Raw genomic sequence first — 21,612 nt, forward strand, 5'->3', positions numbered from 1 at the left:
ATTAATGCTCATGGCAGTGTTGTGTCATAATTATGATGGTCTTTTGAAAGTCTTACGGCACCACTGTCAAATAAAGTCATACTAAATACCATAGCTAGCAATAATGAAACAACTGAGCCAGTAACTAAAGAAATAATTAGCACAGAACATGAATTTTTATTTGTCATTTATATCTGGAGCGCTGTAATGCATACTAGGAGGCATGTCGGACGACAACAGTATTGACAGCAGGTGGCAGCAGAGGTTGACTCTCTCCCCCATGGGATCAGTGATGGCCAAATTAATCTTCTTGAAGCAATGAAGCTTTGCAGCTAATTGGTTCAAAGCTTCATGGTGGTTCATTTGGTTCATGACAGTGTTATGATGCCGCTGTCAAATAAAGTTTTATCGGTTAATATGTTTTGGTGTAAATATCCCATAATACAGTGAGGACATCTGCACCTTATAGTCCAGTGCAGTTTAAAAAAAAAAAAAAAAAAAAACATTACATGAATGCTGTCAGTTAACGCATTGATAACGATGCTTGGTTAAAAATTTGTGGATTGTTTTTTGGTTTAGTCTTTTTTTTTATTTAAACTTGTACAGAGTACAAAGCACAGCTCAAGTTTTGTTACACCTATTATGTAAATCTGGATATTTTACAAAACAAAGTGATAGTCCTTGATCTTTTGTATTAAATGCGACCACACTATAGGCTACCGTGTGTGCTATCTCTTCAGGGCATGAAATTTTGGGGGGCCTAAAACTCTTGTTGAATCTTACAAGTATGGATTGCATATTGACCATATGATTTTTTCTTTGTTCCTTAAAAAAATGGACCAAGAATCATGGTGACACAATGTATGTACACGAAAAAGCTTGAGCACATATGTTATAAAATGAGCAAATTAGTGCCAGTCTACTGGTATATTTTCTTAAATGTCTTCCATACTGCTATTTTTCTCCTGGATAACCACTTACATTCTCATATCATCACAGAAATCTGCTGTAAAAGAACATTAAAACTTTGTTTTATTAAACAGGATTACAAAGGTATTGGTACAAGTATAACTGCAGTAATACAGTGGCACCTCGACATCCGATCACTTCGACACACGATGTTTTTGACATCTGACGTAAAATTTCACTTGCCATTTGTTTCTACATCCGACGACATGTTTGAAATACCAAGATTTATCACAACGCCGCAGTTTCTTTGCTTTCCCACAAGACGGAAGCACGCCCGATTTTCTTATGGGAGAAATCAACATAGAGTTCCAAGAATGTTAGTGCAGGTGGTGAAAAACAGGAAAAAGGTGAGGCTTACCATTGAAATTAAGATGGGAATGATACAAAAATATGAGCGTGGTGTGCACGTCCGTGAACTGGCTCGACAATACTGCCATAGAATGTCTACGATCTCAGCGGTCCTCCTCCGACCTCCGTTCGCCGAGGTGACAATTATTATTATTGTAACATCACCAAAAAAAATCGTCAGCCTCGTTAGGTTTTTAATCATTTATTTCAGAACTTGTGCAACACAACATTGATACTGTCCGCGGCAACTGAGCATGAAAAGTGAAAGTAATAAGTCCTCCCTCACTCTGTCACATCAGCCACGTGGTGCGTTCAAGTAAACCACGCAAAACACATCCGCCACATTAGAACCCGATTCGTTAAGTGATTATACTGTAGGTATTAGTATATATATATATATATATATATTTTTTTTTATATTATTATTCCGATTTTTATTCATAATTCATTTTTTTTGCTCTGTGTAATTGATATTTGCAATTGCACCAGCAGTATTTATTAAGGATTTAGTGTAGATTTTCGGGCTGTGGAACGAATTAATGGAATTATAATGTATTCTTATGGGAAAATCATGCTTGACATACGATCATTTCGATTTACGCTTAAGGTCCTGGAACAAATTAACTTTGTATGTAGAGGTACCACTGTATTGGCAAGAACATTTCAGGCTTAAAAAAATGCTATACAGTATACAGACCAAAAAAATTGGTATTCATCATAATAATGATACCCCGAACTGTCTTGAACGTGAAAATAGAAATGGGGAAAATAATAATAATAATGTTATAATCTCAAGCAAATGCCCAGAAAACCAAATCACAATCAGTAATAACTCCAAAAAAGGTGTGTTTTTTTGTGCTCATATTTTATCTGACACTCAATTTGTAAAATTATATTTCATTGTCATAGCTCGTTTTGGCTGTTGTGCATCTTTACACTCGCGTCTAAAAAACAGCAATCAACAAATCTATAGTGATTAAATTATTGCAACCTAACAAAATTTGTGTCACCAGAAACTCAATCTGAATTGCTAAATTTTTAAATAATTGGATTAAAGATAATTTCGAATTACATATTTTTCAAAAGCATTGGTTCATTGCAGTCATTGCATTGAAAACCTGAATGGTGTGATTTGAATATGAATGTATTAGTTAAAGAAATGCCCAGTGTTGGGCATGTTACTTTAAAAAAGTAATTAGTTGCATTACTCACTACTTCTTCCAAAAAGTAACTGAGTTAGTAACTGAATTACTCTATAGTAAAAGTAACTAGTTACCAGGGAAAGTAACTATTTCCGTTACTTTAAAAAGAACTTGTTGTATGTCAAAGAATTTGAAATTTTCTGAGCACTATTCGAGTCAGTGGAATAGAGAAGAACAGACAGGTAGTTAAGTTAACTTGTTAGGTGCTTCAGCAGATTTGAATTGCTTACCACAGATGTCGACAAAAGCTTTGCCCCGGGACATAAATTACACATTACATGCAGGTTCTTTCCTTTAATTTCGACAAACTTGAAATAGTGTCTATATCTCCACCTCATAAAGGACAATTTTTCTTCTGAATGCTCTGCCATCCCGACCCTGTGCATTTGTTCTGCGTGTGTGTGTTTGCCGCACGCACTGTTCCGGTTTGCTTGTGAAATCACCGGCTCTGATTGGCTTACTACGACACATGACTCTAACCCCTCAGCCAATCACAATCACTTCCAACGCATCTCTCGAGGGGCTGCATTTAGGTAGGCTCGTTTCCCGACAATTCACGTCACCTTCAAAGCGTCTGCCGTCCTCAAGATGGAAGCAGAATTATTGCTGGCTGAAAGTGGGAGATGGGAACGAAGCTAGCATCAGGTGTAGCAACAGAGAAACGTTACCAAACTTTGGAAAGCATTGTCTAATTGAATGAGCAGGGACAAACAGCTTGGAGTCAGAAGTACGTGCGCTATTCTCGAACCTGAACGCACCCCAAGTCTTGGATGACAAATCAACAGAGTAGAGAGTCGACTCGACACGGCTGGTAGTTTCTTCAATTTATTCAGAGTAAGTAATGCACCGCTTTTGACCGTCAATAATGGTAACGGCGTTGTAACGGCGGAAAAAGTAATTAGTTAGATTACACCGTTACTGAAAAAATAACACTGTTACGTAACGGCGTTATTTATAATGGCGTTACTCCCACCACTGGAAATGCCAAACAGCACATTTGCTCCCACGTAAATAGGAAATATTCAGTAAATTAAACGTGTTTTTCAGACAATTATACATATTATTTTTTGTACATTAATAGGGAAAAGTTGAGAACGAAGTTTAGAAGATGTATGGCCTTCCCGCAAAGTACTGTTTCATAGGTGCTTTGGATCGGAGCCAATCCAATACTCTTATTCTACCTGTACACAGCTTTGTTGTACGGCATTGACAAGAAGTGATCAGTTTATAATTAAAAAATTTAAATGAACAGAATTTCAAAAATATTTAATAGATAAAAAAAACAAGTTGATGGAGAAATGGTAACCTTTTTTTCTTAAAGTTGAACAATTTTGTTTTCCTTATATTGGGCTGAAGTTTCAAACTAATACATTCAATTGAAAATTACACCATTCAGGTTGTTCCTTAAATGCGATGATTCAAATCAAACAATACAATTTTAAAAAATACACTCCATTTCAAATCCTGTTTTTAATCCAACCATTTCAAATTTAGCAATCCAGATTCAGTTTCTATCTGCACAATTTTCAGTCCAGAACTAACCCCTTTGCCGCCATGCCCCCCCCCCACCCAACCTGTTTGCCATTACCACACAAAAAACATGTACAAAAACTGGCACACATCACACTCACACCATGCATTCCATAACCCCCAACCTTCACTAATATGGCACATTGAAACATATGATATACTGCACATGATGGTTGGAATGACCCAGCAGCCTCTGTCCAATACAGTGCCATATTTATTTCTACATTACATACACATCTAAGAGCTAACATCCACCACATGTCCATTCAGTGCTGACCATGAAAAGCAGTTTAGAACATCACCCATCCAACCACTGCGTCCGCCTCCCCTCTCATGCCTCCTTATCAGGCGTCTCCTCGAGCTTGATGACGGTGAACTCCTCAGTATTGCCATTCTCCTGGATCTTCTCCTTGTTCATGAGAGTCACCATTTCCTGCTCCCTCTCTTGAGCCTGGGAGCTGGAGGCTACAGCTCCCGCTGCACCGTTCCCTTCGCTCTCTTTTGAAGTGATGATCAGGGTTTGTTTCTTTCCACACCAGCTGCAAGAACACACAGACATGCATTTGCCCACTGTCGTGTATGAAATGGGCATTGGAATTTTATTGCCGTACCTCTTTCTTTTGGCAACAGCCACACACACAAAGAGGATAGCAGCAACGGCTATGCAAACCCCAATGATAACAAGCCAGTCTGCAGGAAGATCAAGAAAAATTGCATGAATTTTAGATGACACAGATGACTTCATGTGAACACATCGTGGATTCTCACTTGATGAATCATTCCCCTCCTGTTGACCTGGCTGCGGCACTAGCTCCTTCATCCTTTTTTTGCCATGTGGGGGATGTGGTGTAGCTTCATGTCAATAAAAAATGAAATATTCATTTTACTCATTACATACTCAAAAGTCAGTCCATGACTCAACTAAAATTCATAAATTGTTTATATCCAAATTATTTGGGAGTTGATTTGAAACTCATTTACCAATGAACAAACTTCAGTCTACGCATTCAGTTTGTTAAATCTCATATATGGGTAACACTTTACAATAGGGGTCCCTTAATTAACATTAGTTAATGCATTTTTAGACAATAACTAATATTTAAGTAACATTACAATAATTAATATAATTGCTTATCTAACATTTATTAATAAATTAATTAACATGAGTTAATGCATTTGCTAAAGCATTATTTTATGCATTAGGTAATGCATAACCAGACAGTAACTAATGGTTTGGTAAAATTAAAAACATATATAGGCCTATATAGGGTTAGGGTTTGTTAACTTAGCATTTATAATTTCTTAGTTAAGTATTACTTAACCTTAATTAACCATTACTGAATGTTTTTTGGACCCAAATTGTACAATGTAGCACACGTATCCCTTAACTAAGAAATTATAAATGCTTAAGTTCCCCCCTCTTAACCTTTATTAATCATTACTGAATGCTTTTTGGACCCTTATTGTAAAGTGTAGCACATGTGTCCCTGAACTAAGAAATTATAAATGCTTAAGTTACCCCCCTTAACCTATATTAACCATTAATGAATGCTTTTTGGACCCTTATTGTAAAGTGTAGCACATGTCTCCCTTAACTAAGAAATTATAAATGCTTAAATTAACAAACCCTAACCCTAACCCTATGTAGGCCTATATATTTTTTTAATTTTACCAAACTATTAGTTACTGTCTGGTTATGCATTAGCAAATGCATTAACAGATGCATTAACTAATGCATTAACTAATGCATTAACTCATGTTAATTAATATATTATTAATGTATGTTAGATAAGGGATTAAATGAATTATTGTCATGTTACTTAAACATGAGTTAGTGCTTAAAAATGCATTAACTAATGTTAATAAAGAGACCCTTATTGTAAAGTGTTACCCATATATGGTGGCAATTTATGTATGTCCATCCATGTGACGCAAATTCTTCAATGAGTCACTAGCTCATTATATCAAGCTACCCAGGAAAAGCAGGAGAGATTACACACATGTACTTATTAGATAAATTCTAACTGTTTTTTTTTTTTTTTTTTTTTGGTGTTAAAACTGATTTTTAACCAAATTAAAAGTCCTTCATAAGGGTGCTATTATTGTAAAGTGGATTTTTAACAGCTACTTTTAGTTTGTCAAGCTTCAGACAAAAAGAAGCCACATACAGACATGCACACACGCTCATACACTAATTAGTTTTGTGTTGGGTGAAGAATTCATGTAAAACAGTAAACACCAGAGGGCACCGTATTCTAATGTATTTTAAATGTCATGAAGTTGTTGCATCAATGATAGTTCTTTTCAAATCTGTATGTACCGTATTTTTCGGACAATAAGTCGAAGCTGAGTATAAATCGCATTTTTGGGGGAAATTTACTTGATAAAATCCAACACATATAATAGATATATCATCTTAAAAGGCAATTTATAATAAAAATACAATTGAGAACAACATTTTTGATAAGTGTACAGTATGATAATCTTACATGATGCATGAACAACGAAATGCGAACGTGGCCAGTATGTTAACGTAACATAGCTATTAAGAGTTATTCAGATACCTATCGCATAAAGAACATGCTAACAAGTTTACCAAACCATCAGTCTCACTCCAAAACACCAAAATAACATGTGAAATGATATACAATAATAATGTGTTAATAATTTCACACATAAATCGCTCCAAAGTATAAGTTGCACACTCATCCAAACTATGAAAAAAATCTGCGAATTATAGTCCGAAAAATACGGTAGGCAATCTGTCAAATGCACAACCAGCTATCCAAATGTATTGCTAATTTGTGTGTAATTCACTTACAAAGTGATGTAGCAACCTCATATTCAGGCGTCATTTTTACATCCTCTCGCTTCTCATCTGGAGGAAGCTTTGTTACATCGGTGCCTCTGAAAGAGGTGAAGGTCGGCAGTGTTTCTTCATCAGAAAAGGGTGGCTGCTTCCCAGATCCAGTTGTCTGGTCCAAATCTCCAGTATTGAATGGGAATTGGACAGTGCGATTGTCGTCCATCCCAAGTGAACTAACTTCCACCGTAGGCTGGATTGTGGCTTCCTCTGATGCAGGTGGAGTTATTGTAGTTACCCCAGCAGAATCAGGGCTCTCTGTTGTGGATGCCTGCAGCTTAGGTTCTGATGAATTGGTTGGTGAAAAAGTAGAAGAGAGGTATACACATTTATCAAAGCATCACAACCACATTGGCATACAGTATCTACTGAATGCAATATACCCTGTAGAGAGCAATATTTTTTTTAACCTTTTCTTTTCTCACTGCTGATTGATTTAAAGCCATTGTTTTTGACACCAACCAAAATTTGAGCTTTTTTAGGATCATAGAGGACATGTTTGATTAACCCCAAAATTTCATAGGACCAGTTGTTTTGAAAACTGTGATTGACAGATGTGTCTTGTCGCCCAGTTCGATCCGATTGCATTGATATTAAAACAACAACAATAAACATTTTCAGATTAGGGTTTTGCCAGAAAATACTACTTTTAGACTAGTTAATAAATAGCAGGTAAACTAGAAAAAATAAAGCATGCACTGATTAAAGAAAAGCTTTGACCTTCACAAAATCAGAACTTTTATTAATATTCTTCTGGTCTAGGCTTCGTATGTACAACTAATAAAAGATAATAGCAGGAAAATTAACTTTAAATTTCAAGTGCCCTTATAAAATGGTCAATACAGGTCCGGTTCACTAGCCCACTCACTTCGGGCGCTTTCACTCTAGCACTGTTTGGTCATTTTTAAACAGACTAGAGTTCTTTTTCTCTGGTAGTCCGTTTTGTTTATAGATGTGAACGCGCATCAGAATACTAATTCAGACCAAATAAACTAACTCTGGTCCGCTCAAAAATCGTGGGTCTCGGTCTACTCTAAGCGCACTCTGCTTCGGTTGTGAATGCAAGCGGAGCATGGTGCGCTTATGCTACAAAATGTGCAGCTGTGCACGCTCCCACCCCTCCCAGGAGGGAGATATTTCCTCTTCTGTTTATCCAATCAATGAGTGTGCCTTTCGTCCATGATGCATGCTACTTTGAAAGTTCGGTTGACACAGCGTGAATACTGAAGCTTTTCAACAAGTCATTTGCAAGTGTTGTTGCGAGGTAGCTCTCCAACTGTACCCTGGTCGTCTTGGTCTAACGTGAAAGTGCCCTTAGTCTCTGCAGTCATCTTAAATAGCAACTAGCAACAGCCATTAGTCCCAATCTGTCCAGTAGTTTTGAACCAGTCCCAATCAGAAGTGTGCCTGCCATATTGATGTACAAGACCTTCCAGCCCAGAGTGCGACTTCAGTCACGTCACACGAGGTGTTAACAGTGTCGCGACGGCACACATCCTTATTATTACATTCACGAGTGCATCCATCCATCCCGGCTTTGTACAGCTGTACTAAATCGTCGGAACCTGGTGTGAAAACACAGCACAAATTTCCAAAAGCTACTGAAATGAGGAAAGCCTGGAAGCGTATTGTTCAGCACATGTGAGAAGAATGGAGAGGACCGTAGAAAAAGTATCAACTCTGCGGTGATCTTTACACCCAAGACTGCTACAAAAATTGTGGCAGATGGTTCATCTGCCGAGATTGGATCTGATGCCATCAGCTTGTGAGAAACGGGCTGCTAGTATATATCAGCTACTATCAATTAGCTACTAGGCGATATCTTCCAGTCCCGACACCACCATATCTTGATATACAGTATTTAGTTTACACAACATAGGAATGTTCCCTGCTTTGCAAGGATAAATATATCCATACTACGGCTGTGTAAAAGTATACACTCACTAGGTGTATATAACGTTATGGTGTGTATGTACTCTGCACTTGGCTCCAGGCAGTGTGGTGTCTCACTGTGATCATGTATTTTCTACTTGACAGGCATAGATTGGCAAAATGCATTTCAGTCCTTTGATTCAGGGCCAAAAACACACTTTTTTTCTACAGCATATTTTTCCAGGCAGCCACTGGGCACAATGTTTCTATAATGCACTATTTGTTTCACCTACACATTCACTATTCCCTTTTATCCCGTGATGCACCAAGGCCAGAACATCCAGCTTGATGTATGCTGTTATTCAGATGTATAGCAATTGTTAAAGGGATTTTAAAAAATAATAAATAAAAAATAAATAAAAATAAAAGGGCCTGGAGGACACTTTAATGACTTTAAGACATATGCATTGATCATAAAGTTAATGACACAAAGCATACTGCCACAACAATGGAGTTCATCAGTTGCAATGAATGGAGTATTTCATAGTCTTTGTTTTGAATTCAGAGATGTATTTCTTGCCTTTTGTGTATTTGTATCATATGATACAAAATTGAGACCAATGTTTCCAAAATTTCCTTGGCCAGGTATGATACTAGCAATTCTCAGTGTCTTTGCATTGGTTTAGCTTTTTTACCATTTCAATGCTAAAGCATACAGTGGGGCAAATAAGTATTTAGTCAACCACAAATTGTGCAAGTTCTCCCACTTGAAAATATTAGAGAGGCCTGTAATTGTCAACATGGGTAAACCTCAACCATGAGAGACAGGATGTGGGGAAAAAAAAAAAAAAAAGAAAATCACATTGTTTGAGTTTTAAAGAATTTATTTACAAATCATGGTGGAAAATAAGTATTTGGTCAATACCAAAAGTTAATCTCAATAGTTTCTTATGTATCCTTTGTTGGCAATCTCGTTAGAAGAAGTTAGACCTCTTTGACAGCCAGAAATATTGCTTGTTTGTAGGTGAACAAATACTTACTGTAGTTTCACTCTAATTTGGAAATAAATTCTTTAAAAATCAAACAATGTTATTTTCTGTTTTTTTTTTTTTTTTGTCTCTCGTGTTTGAGGTTAACATGTGTTGACAATTACAGGCCTTTCTAATCTTTTCAAGTAGGAGAACTTGCACAATTGGTGATTGACTAAATACTTATTTGCCCCACTGTATATGGACTGAAGTATTGGCGCCTCCATAATTGTTGGAGGCAAAACAATACAATGAGCTGAGATAAGGAAGCGAATACACAACGGCTCCAGACAAGTTACAACAAAACAGTGATATGATTGTTAACAATGGCATCATTATTCTCCTCCGTGCTCATGAAATGCAATCTCACTGTATATTTTTGACTCGGGAAAAGGTTAGTCAATCCATAAAAACCGGGATGATAAATTTGATTGGCACTACGTTGTCATCTCCATGGCAGCCTTTCATTTTGTTTCTGCTACTGTCAGACCTTATAGGCTTCTTGGGATAAATGAAGTAAAATGATTGAAAAATACATATATATTCAAACACAATATTACAAGCTATTGGTGTATATAATATGTAAATAAATTGTATTCACGTTTTACCAAATTTACACTTAACACACCTACTTGAACTACTTGTACTTCCCTTATCTTCAAATAGATTGCAAATTTGTTGAGTAAAAGGTTCAAGCTAAAAGTTTATAATTTTATATTCTTAAAATGACAAAACATATTTTTTCATTATTTCAAAACAGGTGCATGCATGGAAGTTTGTTCTTACCTTGTTCATTTCCTTTAATCTCCTTATCACAGTTTATATCAGGACCAGCTAGTTCATAGACAAAGTAGAAGAAATACAAATTGAGACGGAAATACAAAGTAACCATGCAGTAAGATATAGATTAACAATATGCATACATCCTTACCAGTTTTATCGTAGCAGTAAGAATCAAAAGTTTCATTTAGGTTATCACGAGAATGGATAATTAAACCAGTCATGTTTACAGCACAGTTTTCATGGTGATTGTGTCTGAGAATAGCGAAGCTCATGTTGCTGATCCAGCCATTTCTGACAAGAAACAACATTACACATATGGCATGATTAGAGACAACAATCATAATAGTTGATTAAATAACTTATGTTTGAGAGATGACAGTGATATGCGCCAAAACAATCATTGTATGTCTCTATCTCTCTATCTATCTATCTATCTTGGCCAAAATAATGGAACACCTAACATTTTGGCATCATAATCATTGAACATAATTGTTAAATAATGGTATGAGGAACACTCTAATGAAGTTGAGCATCTCGTCCCCAGACCTCAACATTATTGACCTTTTATGGTCTGATTTAGAGATTCAATTAAGACGTCAATTTCCACCACCATCATCTCTTAAGAGTTAAAGGGTATTCTAACTAAAAAATGGCTTAAAAATATTTTGGAAATAATTCACAAGTTGTTTGAATCAATACCTCGGAGAGTTGAGGCTGCTAGATAGATCTATCTAACGAACGGGCGGACGGACGGACGGACGGACAGACAGACAGACAGACAGACTTGTTTAGACTAGACAGACTAGATTTGGGCATATGTTTAGGGTCATTGTCTTGCTGAAAGACCCAGTGTCGACCCATCTTCAGCTTTCGGGCAGAGGGCAACAGATTTTGATTAAAAATGTCCTGGTATTTCAAAGCATTCATGATGCCATGCACCCTAACAACGTTCCCAGGGCCTTTGGAAGCGAAAGAGCCCCACAGCATCACTGACCCACCCCCATACTTCACAGTAGGTATGAGGTGCTTTTCAGCATGTGCATCTTTCGTGGCACACCAGACCCACTTAGAGTGTTTGTTGCCAAAAAGCTCAATCTGAATATTGAAATTTGCGGCAACTACTTCAGGGCGTGATCTGCCTCCTGCCCCTGGGATTGGCTTCAGCACCCCCGTGACCCTTGGGAGGATAAGTGGCACAGAAAGTGAATGAATGAATGAATGTTAAAAAATTGCCTAGAGAGCAATTCTATAAGGACACTTCCATGAGGATGCTCAGATCCTATTCCCATGTCTAACCAGCTGAAAATTACAGGTTAAAAAAAGTGGGGGTGGGAAGAAGGATTGCTGCAGTAAAATGTTGATTTGGTGACATTATTGTGGTAAAAAATTCAACGGATAAGTTTAAAAACATGATACCTAATTGACCAAACATTCAAACAAACCAATTTGAAGAGAATGCAGTGGAAACATTAAAAAATAAAATAAACATCCCACCTAAAGCAGTAAATAATGAGTGGGTATAAAACAGGGCCGGAGTATAAATCGTGAATGAGAAAATAGAAAGTTAGTGTTTTCACCTGCAGGTTTCCATTTTTTGGTCAAAAGCTTGTTGAACTTGTTCTAGGGTTGCCATTGTAGTCTGAAGTTGATGGCACAATTTTTGAGCCTGATCAAAGGTCAGAGCGTGACGAGCTTCACCCTCGACAATAAACACTCCCGAATAGCTGCAGCTGCGAGAATTAACTGTGGGAAGAATAAGACAACATCATTGTAAAATGTAAAAAAAAATCTTTTAATAAATATTTCAAAGGAGTCAGGGTTCAAAAGGGAATCATAGTGGTTAATTGGTTAGCATGTCTGCTTCAATCTTCATCGATTCGTTGTTTGAATCTCGATTGATGTCCTCCTCTTCAGAAAACATCAATTAAAAACATTGAAATATCAAGAAAATGTCAACTGGTAATCTAACTGCACAAATATTTATAAAGGACACTAGAGTTATTTACTCATGTACAAGTTGAAAATAAAATTCTACCTTTGCCTTACTTGGCATTAAAGAGTATTTGTGCAGGTGTGGAAAAAGATAATTAAATAATAATAAATAGATAAATAAAATCCCACTAATACTTTGAGAAATGTATGGTAATTATTCATTCAGTCATTCAAAATTTTCTCATCATCGACTTTATTCTAACACCACTGCATGGTTGCACTACACCCGCAGAGTAATACACTTGCAGAGTAATATAGTTTTATTTTAAAATAGTTTTATTTTTTTTTGCATGTATTCAATGCTTCTCTGCTGACAACATGAATGCAATACAAAACAACATGACCAAATGTTGCAGGGTAAACAAGATGAACGAGCCACCATCAGTGTCAACTGCGTATGTCAAAATGACATTGCGTGAGATGATATCATCGCAGCAAGGTTTTTGTTCATACAGCTGTGGAGCAAGCCTCGCAATCGAATGGTTCCACTTTGGAGCCCGCAATCGAAAGCTTGCGTCTTTGCTCTCCGGAATCACAGTTGCTTTCTATATGCGAAGCCAATTCACAACACAATTGTTGCGGTTTGCTGTCACAGCTTCTCCATGTAAACGGCCCAAAAACTGTAATGCAATTAACTGACAACTAGTCCAGGGTGTACCCCACCTCTTACCCACATTCGGCTGTGATAGGTTCCAGTTCACCCGCAACCCTAATAGGGACATCCACTATTAAACTTTTAAAATTTAAATTATTAATTTAACACCAGATCTGTAGTCGACTAAAACCAACTTGCTATTGGCTGTAAATCTTTATTTACTTCATATATACTGGAGAAATTATTAATTTAACACCAGATCTGTAGTCGACTAAAACCAACTTGCTATTGGCTGTAAATCTTTATTTACTTCATATATACTGTATATATATATACATAACATTTATTCTTGTTACTTTATCAACACATTAAATCAGCAGCCTCATATGCATTACAGTAAAAACAGTGCTGCTGTGTTTGTTTCTCCCAGTGTCTCTTATTGGAATCCTTTCATGCACCACGAGTCCCCTCAAATAGCCATTCACTGGATAAGTGATTTGACACGGGAATGGTGCGTTCCATGGATGTGCGCGTGAGTTAAACACGGGACTGTGTCTCTAGGGTTGGTCCTCTGGCAAATACACGTACAAACAATCATACAAATGCATCTAGACACACAAACTTATTAAACTTCATTTATTTATTTTCAACTTTGGTTATGCTTACGGCCTATTTTCATTCTCCATTTTAAAAGATGAAGTTAGTATACATGATACCATTGTCATTTTATCCATGATTCTTTGACTAACTTATCCTCACAAAGGTTGCAGATGTTTCAAATTATTCATTAATTCTCTGCGGCCCGGTAGCAAATTCGCCAACGGTACTGGTCGCCAACCCGGTGGTTAGGGATCACTGCTTTAGCATATCCCAGCTGACCACGGGCAAGGTGTATGATCCACAGTGAACTGGTTGCCAGCTAATCGCAAGGCATTAAGAGATAAACAAACATTCACGGTCATATTTATACTTACTGGTAATTTGGAATGTTCAATCAACCTGCCATGCATGTTTTTGGGATGTGGGAGAAAACAGAGGTACCTGGAGACTGGGTGAAAACATGCAAACTCCACACAAGAAGGCCGCCAATTTTTTTTTTTTTTATATTATCCATTACTGTTTCATAATATCCTATCTGCTAATCATGCACTTTTAACCGTTAGTTCAGTTCCTTGCCGTTAGAGGATGTTGAGAAACAAGTCTTTGCCAATACTTCTTTGAGTGGCACTTCCTACAGGCCTCCCTCCACCCACAGTAGACTCACAAACATAACTGACACACACCTGAGAGAACCTTAACACATGCTGCCACATGGCAAGGTGTCCATGAAAGTGTAAATTGAGAACAACACACTATGTGGCTTTACAAAACTAGCCAGCGGGATCAGAGACAGCAAAAACAAGGGAGGGTGGAATTCATTGGTATGCATGAGGCAGTTATGGGGTCTTTGTCTAGCCCCAAAGCCTGCCATCCCAATGAAAGTGAAACCAAAGACACTGATCATTCCTAGTTTCTCGAGCCACGGTTAAAACAAAGCACCCAAAAAAATGTTAACTTCAAGTTTGAGTGAACAGTAAACCAAACATCTTCATACTGTGTGTAGCTTTAAAAAAAAAAAAAAAAAAAAGTTGTTTTTCTTTTCCCCACATTCTGCTTTATCTCCGTTGTACTTTCCTTTCACGGTCACATTCTTATGAAAGCATCATAATTAAAATTGCAGCAGGAATGTCACACTCAAACAGAGGCATTATTTTCCACAGTAACCTCGTATTTTAAACAGAAGTTTAAAAGTAGGCCTCATGTACCACCACACCAGCACGACTCCACTAACATCTTTAACGTCAATCATGTCAATCATGTCAATCATGTCAGATGAATTGAGATGTCATAGGCTGTGTTCAGACTGCAGGAAAAACTGATTCCAATCGAATTCCTCCTCAAATCGGACATTTAGGGCTGACTGTTTACACTTTAAAAAAAAAAAAAATTTAGCAAGTGTCCAAATCAGATCTGGTCTTGTTCAGACTGGGCCAAATTATTGACACACCTGACAGGTTGCTGTGGCAACAACGGCATCATCCAGCATACAGTGACGTCACGAACAGTCAAAACCCACCTAAGCTGTTCAGACTGAGAAGCATCTTGTCCATATCTGATTTCAAACTACTTCTCGTATGTGCTTTCCATCTGTCTCACGAAAATCAGATTTCCTTGCTTTGTGACTGTTCAAACTACATAAGAGCCATCAAGTTTTCAATCTGGATTGGCTAAAAATCTAATTTTGGCTGCAAGTGTGAACAAGGCCTTAGTAAAAATAGGTTTGGCGCACACACATTCTGTAGCAACACTGCAAGGTCACAATAAAAACAGAACAGCCATCACAATACATGTTTAAGTTTTTCTCAAAAGGTGGTAGCATACAAGAAAGTATAAAAAAAAAAAGAAGATAAACAGACTGGAGTGACACCAAAAGATGTCGACATGCTTCCGTTACTCGGCCCACATTAAAATTTGCCTTCGGTGAATGTGGTTTGTGGGTAATCTTGATGAAAAGTACCGTAAAGGTTTCCACAAATGTTGCAGAGGGGTGATGAAATTTTTTTTTTTCATTTATATCAATCATTCACTGTTTCCTCACATTTAATTGTCCAAAAATTATTAAAAATTAAAATTAAAATCAACACGTACTACAATCAACTACTGATCTCCAGTGTCGGGCAGAAGTACAGTAGGTGATGTACAAAAATATTAAGAGTATCACTGAATAAATAAAACCAAAAGATGGAGTGAGTCAAATTTCAGGGGCCGTTTACATGGTGACGCTCCGACAAAAACAAAAGAACATGACCCATTTCATGTTTGCAATTACATAGTTCCGTCTTCCGTTCAAACTATGTCGAAATTCCACGTGAAAATGATGCAGTATTCATGCCAGGCCGTATGGGGCAGTGCAGTTTTACAAGGCGGCAGCCAACGATGCACTTTCTTGACAACAACCTCCTCAGACCGGAAGACAACATACCCAGCCACTTGAAGCAATGACGTCCACGCGTTTTTTTGTAATATGCATTAATATCAGAAACTTTTGCTTTTAAATGCACAAAAACGCAAACATGTGGTGCACCAAGAACAAGCTGACATTTATGCCGTTGTGAATGTTTAGGAGCAGCAACTGTGCATAGGCAAAGTGACTAGTGCGAGTGCTGACGTCATCGGAGCGAGAGCGTTTCATTCATATAGTTGCAGAGCAATACCCGCAATCGAATCGTGCCACTTTGGAAGCCGGAATCAAAAGCTTGCGTCTTCACCTTCCGTTTTCACTGTCACCGTGTAAAGGCAAGGCCATTGCGCAACACAATCGTTGCGTCTTGATGTCGCAGCGTCACCTTGCAAATGGCTCCTAAGAGGCAAAATGCCGCAATTTTGGGAAAGGGCTGCCGACCTTGGACAAAGTCCCATTTTTAAAACCTGCTTATCTGTGTGATTAGCCTATCACACTGCTCCAGGCTTTTTGGCTTTCAGATCTCACATTCTATCCAGAATTGTATTTGAAATATGACTTTACAAAAGAGATTAACTTTTTTTTTTTTTTTTTTAAATGCTTATAAAATGTAAATTGTCTATGACAGATACGATAATACAATAGTAATAATAAAATACTCTTAGCTTAAAGAAAGAAAACGTATGAAGACAATCTAATTATAATACTGCCTAACGAAGGAAGCAAATATGATGAAGCAGCAGAGGTGCCGGTAAAGGCCTTAAGGTTTGGACAGAGTTGGGTAGAGTAGCCAAAAATTTTACTCAAGTAAGTATAGCGTTACTTCAAAATAATACTACTCAAGTAAAAATAGTCATCCAAAAAATGTTCTTGTATTTGGTGTAAAGAATTCTCAAGTAATGAGTAACATTGTGTGTAACTGCCTATGATGTTTGATCTTTTTTTTTTTTTTTAAACAATGGAATTTTCTTTCTCAGCACAAAGTTATCTATATTAACTGTTATTATACTTCGAAGATCATTCAAATAAAATTTATTTATATAGCCCTTTACAAAAACCTGAGAGGTCCTCAAAGTGCTTTACAACAAAGCAAAATATAGTGATAACGACTATAACCTATTACATAACTACATTAAGCCAAAGAAATAAAAAAAAAAAATGTCTTTGAATTCTGGCGGAAGAAAGACAGAAATGAAGCATCATTTTTCCAAACAGCATAAGTGCCCTCTAGTGGAGAAAATGTATTTGCTATTATGAGACTAAAAGGATCATATCTCCGGTTTCCATGGTCAATTGGTGCCAAATAAAAACTGGGAGAAAGGTTATAATCTACAATTTCGTTTCATGTTGACGGCAGCGTTTTATGTCAAATACTTATTTTTTTAAAGACACCACGTGATTGAATAGGTTGCCGTGGTTATTGAATGACAAGCTTGAATCTGATTGGTATAATGGAGTCATGTGATTCTTGTTGCGACCTCTCATTGATGAAACGAGTAGCGCCACTGTTGGTGTCTCTGGCAAAAAAAAACGTAAAATTAAATAGGAAATATGTAGAATAAAGAGGAAAAAAGTAACGACTAGTGTAGCCCAAAGTTGCGGAGTAAGAGTAGCATTTCTTCTACACAAATCTACTCAAGTAAAAGTAAAATGTATGGCTTGGGAAAACTATTCTTAGAAAAAATTTTTCCCAAAATGTTACTCAAGTAAATGTAACGGAGTAAATGTAACATGTTTCTACCCACCTTGGACCTTTGGACCTGGTTCAATTAATTTGATAAGCAAAATGCTATAATAAATTGGTTGGTTTGGGCAAACAGGACATTTGCAGAAAAAATGAAGTCATTAAGCATTACAGTGTAGTACTTGGTTGACTGTCACTACCGCTTTTCAACAAGTTTTTTTTTTTTTTTTTTATTGACAGCACTTTGCACTTACCTCTATAAATTATGATATACTATGGTCATTGATCAGCAATATCGTGGCAATCAATGGATGTGTGTATTCAAGCTCATGTTAAATGTCTTTGAATAACAGATGTGATTGTAAAAAAAAACCTTCTGTTAATGTACTTTGACCTAACATGAAGGGATAGGCTTGCAACAGGATGAAACTGTCTGACCATAATGATATACTTGTGCCCACAAAGTTAATGTTCAAAAACTGCCCCTGGCCATGATGAGCACTCTTAAATAGAACAAAAGAAAAACAAAAAAGAAAACACCACGAACATAAAAGCTTGCCTTCTTTGGCCACAAGAATTAAGCTTTAAAAGAGTAACAAACACGTTACAGGCATAGGCGCTATCAGGAAGGAATCATTCATTTGCGTTTAAATGAGGACTCATTTGAGAGTGTAAAGCTCAGTGTTGCGGTGCCGGAGGGAGTCTTTGTGAACAACCTGACAAGCATCTCCCGTGGGACGCAGCCAGATGCACTCAGACCTGTGTGATTCAACACCAAGTTCACTTCCGATGATGTATCGTTTAGGGCAACAAACCGCATCATGAACGTAGGAACTCATGTGAAATAATAAAAGAATGACATTTGCACTGGGGGTGGGGGGCTGAGCATCCTTTGTGGCAGAGTAAAAAGAATGAAAATGTGTGATGTCCTGCTATAAATATTTAAAAACTGTTGCCACTGGAAGCGTTTCTTAGCATTTAGATAAATAAAAAGCTTTTACTACCTGCCATGTTAACGTGTGTGAAGTACAGACGGAGCAAAAAAGCATTTTCTTTGTGTCTGCCAGGAGTCTCAGACTGCCAGACATTGGCTGTCTGCACTGATGTGTAGGATATGCACACGCACACTTGCCGGCATCCACTCATTATTATTATTATTATTATTTTAACAAGCTACACAGCCAGAGGCTTTAGCATTTAGTTTTACTCTCATATTCTTATTGAAATCCTGATATTCAACACTGCTGCACATCAACGAAGGCAAGACAGTCGGGCACAAATAAGCCGGAGGAAGAAACTCATTTCAAACAAAGAAGGCATGGTCCCCTCACCTTTGAGTTGCTCTGCCCCACACGAGGACAGATGTCCTAAGGTGACCCCCAAGAGAAGAGTCCACATCCTTGACAAGCTTCGTCTGGATGGCCAGCAGAGTATCTGAAGGTAAAGGTGTGTATGAACTCTCCAGTAGTCCTGTCTCCCTTCAGCTAGAAATGATGGGCACAGTATGTGTAAAAGAGATTGAATGAGTAAGAATGAACTTGAAAAAGATATCTTCCTCAGTGAGAGGGAGTTGCTGCATGTGAGTTGGCAGCTGGAGAGCACACAGACTTTGACCAACTTTTCTGTGTGTCTGCAAACCACAGAAGCTGTCTGCACCCACACAAGAAGAGGAAGAGTGCCTCATGTGAACACACCCTCATTTGCCCCACCTCTTCCTTTCGCCTGCCTCCACTGTTTGAAACGGACAAAGATGAAGGTGATTTCTCCCTTTCCTCTGGCTGCCCGTCTACCTCCTCCCTCTCCATCTCCTGCTCCCCTGCTTTTTCTTTTCAAACAGCAACAGTTTCAGTGTGCCCATCTGGTCTTTTGTTCACCCATCACTTGATTTTCAATTCAACTAGTTTCTTGTCTTTGCTCCCTTTCACTGTATCTGTTGATCTCACAGTGTGATCTAGTGGCAGCAGTGGGAGCTGGTCACAACCATTTCACAGACACACTTTATATGTTAAAAAGACTAAGATTAAATATGAAAATGTGGGAAAACTCAAACATAAAAAGGGCATGCAAAAAGTATTGGGACACACCATGTATCTGATTAATCATTAATTCAACCTTCTGAATGACTGCTCTCTACTGCACGAAGAAAGGTTAATAGTACAGTCGATAATTGGAGGAAGTTGGTGCGGAGGGATGTGATCACATTCCAACACATTGTAAGGAATAAAATTCACCCAAAAAATACAGAGGCTGTCTTAACAACTAATGGAATCAGCTGAGGACTCCTAACAACACATATTTTGTGAAACATCTCATAAAAACACGTGGTGACAAAGCATGAGTTTGAGCTTGCAATTGTGACTTCCTTATCAACCAGCAGTAAATAATGTCTGATGTCTGAGTATCAATTGTCGTCATTGGATCCACACAAAAGGTTATGTTTCCTGAGAAGAAAAAAAAATGATAAAGTTGTAATTGGTGGTGATTTGAATTCATGACCTACCTGGAAGAAAGTCTTTCTCTTTCTCTCTCTCTCTCTGCCTATTTAAAGTCCACATTTTTAGTTTATGAATACGGACTGAGTTATTACCAAAAATAAATAATTGAATCACTTTTTCCCCCCAGTATGACTGATTAAACTGATTTAAATGTTGTGTGAAGTTATATGATTTTAGTTACTGATTTTAGTGCAGTTGAAAGCTAGTCAAAATGCAGACCTGCATTATATCAAAATCTCTCTCAGTCATGTTAGGCATTAAGATACAAACAAATATTCAATATACTTGCACTCTCTCATGTCCAAACAGGCCCTAACTGAAATCAACTGATTACACCTGTAAAACACCAGATTGGTTAAAAGGTCGTCTTGTTATGTTGGAATGAAATTTAGTACCCACTGCAGCCCTATGTGGAATAGTTTGGACACCCCTGATATAGAACAATGGTCCCCTCACCTTTGAGTTGCCTTAAAGTCCACATCCTGGATGGTCGGCAGAGTAGCTCAAGGTAAAAGTGTGTACGAACTCTCCAGTAGTCCTGTCTCCCTTCAGCTAGGTTTGTGTAAATGTAATAAATATATACGGTATACACAGTGGTACCTCGACATACGTACAATCGCATTGACATATGATCGTTTCGACATCCTAAGTAAAATCTGTCTCGTCATTTGTATAGACATATGACGACATGCTCGAAATATGACGATTTATAACACCGTCGCAATTTCATTTCATGGTGGATTTTCTTGGATGAGAAATCAACATGGGTCCCATGAATGTTAGTGCAGGTGGTGAAAAAAGGAAAAAGGTGACACTTTGCACTGACATTAAGATGGAAATGATAGAAAAATATGAGCGTGGTGTGCATGTCCGTGAACTGGCTTGACAATACAGCCGGAATATGGTAAGAAACTCGACGGTCCTCCTCCGACCTCCGATCGCCAGTCTTTATAAATTGAAGTGACAATTATTATTGTTGTAACATCGGCAAGGAAGTTGCCAGCTTCGTCAGGTTTTTAATCATTTATTTCAGAACTTGAGCAACACAACACGGCTACTGTCCGCCGTAGCCGGCGCCAACAACAACAGAACATGAAAAGTGAAAGTTAAAACTCTAACGCACCTCTCTCACTCTGTTGTCAGTCACACGGTGCCAGGAACAGCATGAAAAACATAGCCGCCACATTAGAACCCAATTCGTTACATAATTGTTATTGTTCCAAATTGGATTTATAATTTATTTGTTTTGTTATGTGTAATTGCTATTTGTT

At 37.6% G+C, this 21,612-nt stretch overlaps 1 protein-coding gene across 1 annotated transcript; it reads right to left on the reverse strand.

Moving 5' to 3' along the window:
* Positions 1-994: 994 nt before the first annotated feature.
* cd44b (CD44 molecule (IN blood group) b) lies at positions 995-19,504 on the reverse strand. Its single transcript, XM_057837667.1, has 8 exons — positions 19,178-19,504; positions 12,152-12,317; positions 10,723-10,865; positions 10,578-10,625; positions 6,850-7,176; positions 4,797-4,880; positions 4,640-4,718; positions 995-4,567 (listed from the first exon to the last, which is right to left on the reverse strand). Exons 1-8 carry the CDS (start codon positions 19,242-19,244, stop codon positions 4,360-4,362), a joined length of 1,122 nt encoding a protein of 373 aa, XP_057693650.1. The 5' UTR covers positions 19,245-19,504; the 3' UTR covers positions 995-4,359.
* Between the last annotated feature and the right edge of the window lie 2,108 nt (positions 19,505-21,612).

Source organism: Corythoichthys intestinalis, chromosome 5, assembly GCF_030265065.1.
Source record: "Corythoichthys intestinalis isolate RoL2023-P3 chromosome 5, ASM3026506v1, whole genome shotgun sequence".
Taxonomy (NCBI): domain Eukaryota; kingdom Metazoa; phylum Chordata; class Actinopteri; order Syngnathiformes; family Syngnathidae; genus Corythoichthys; species Corythoichthys intestinalis.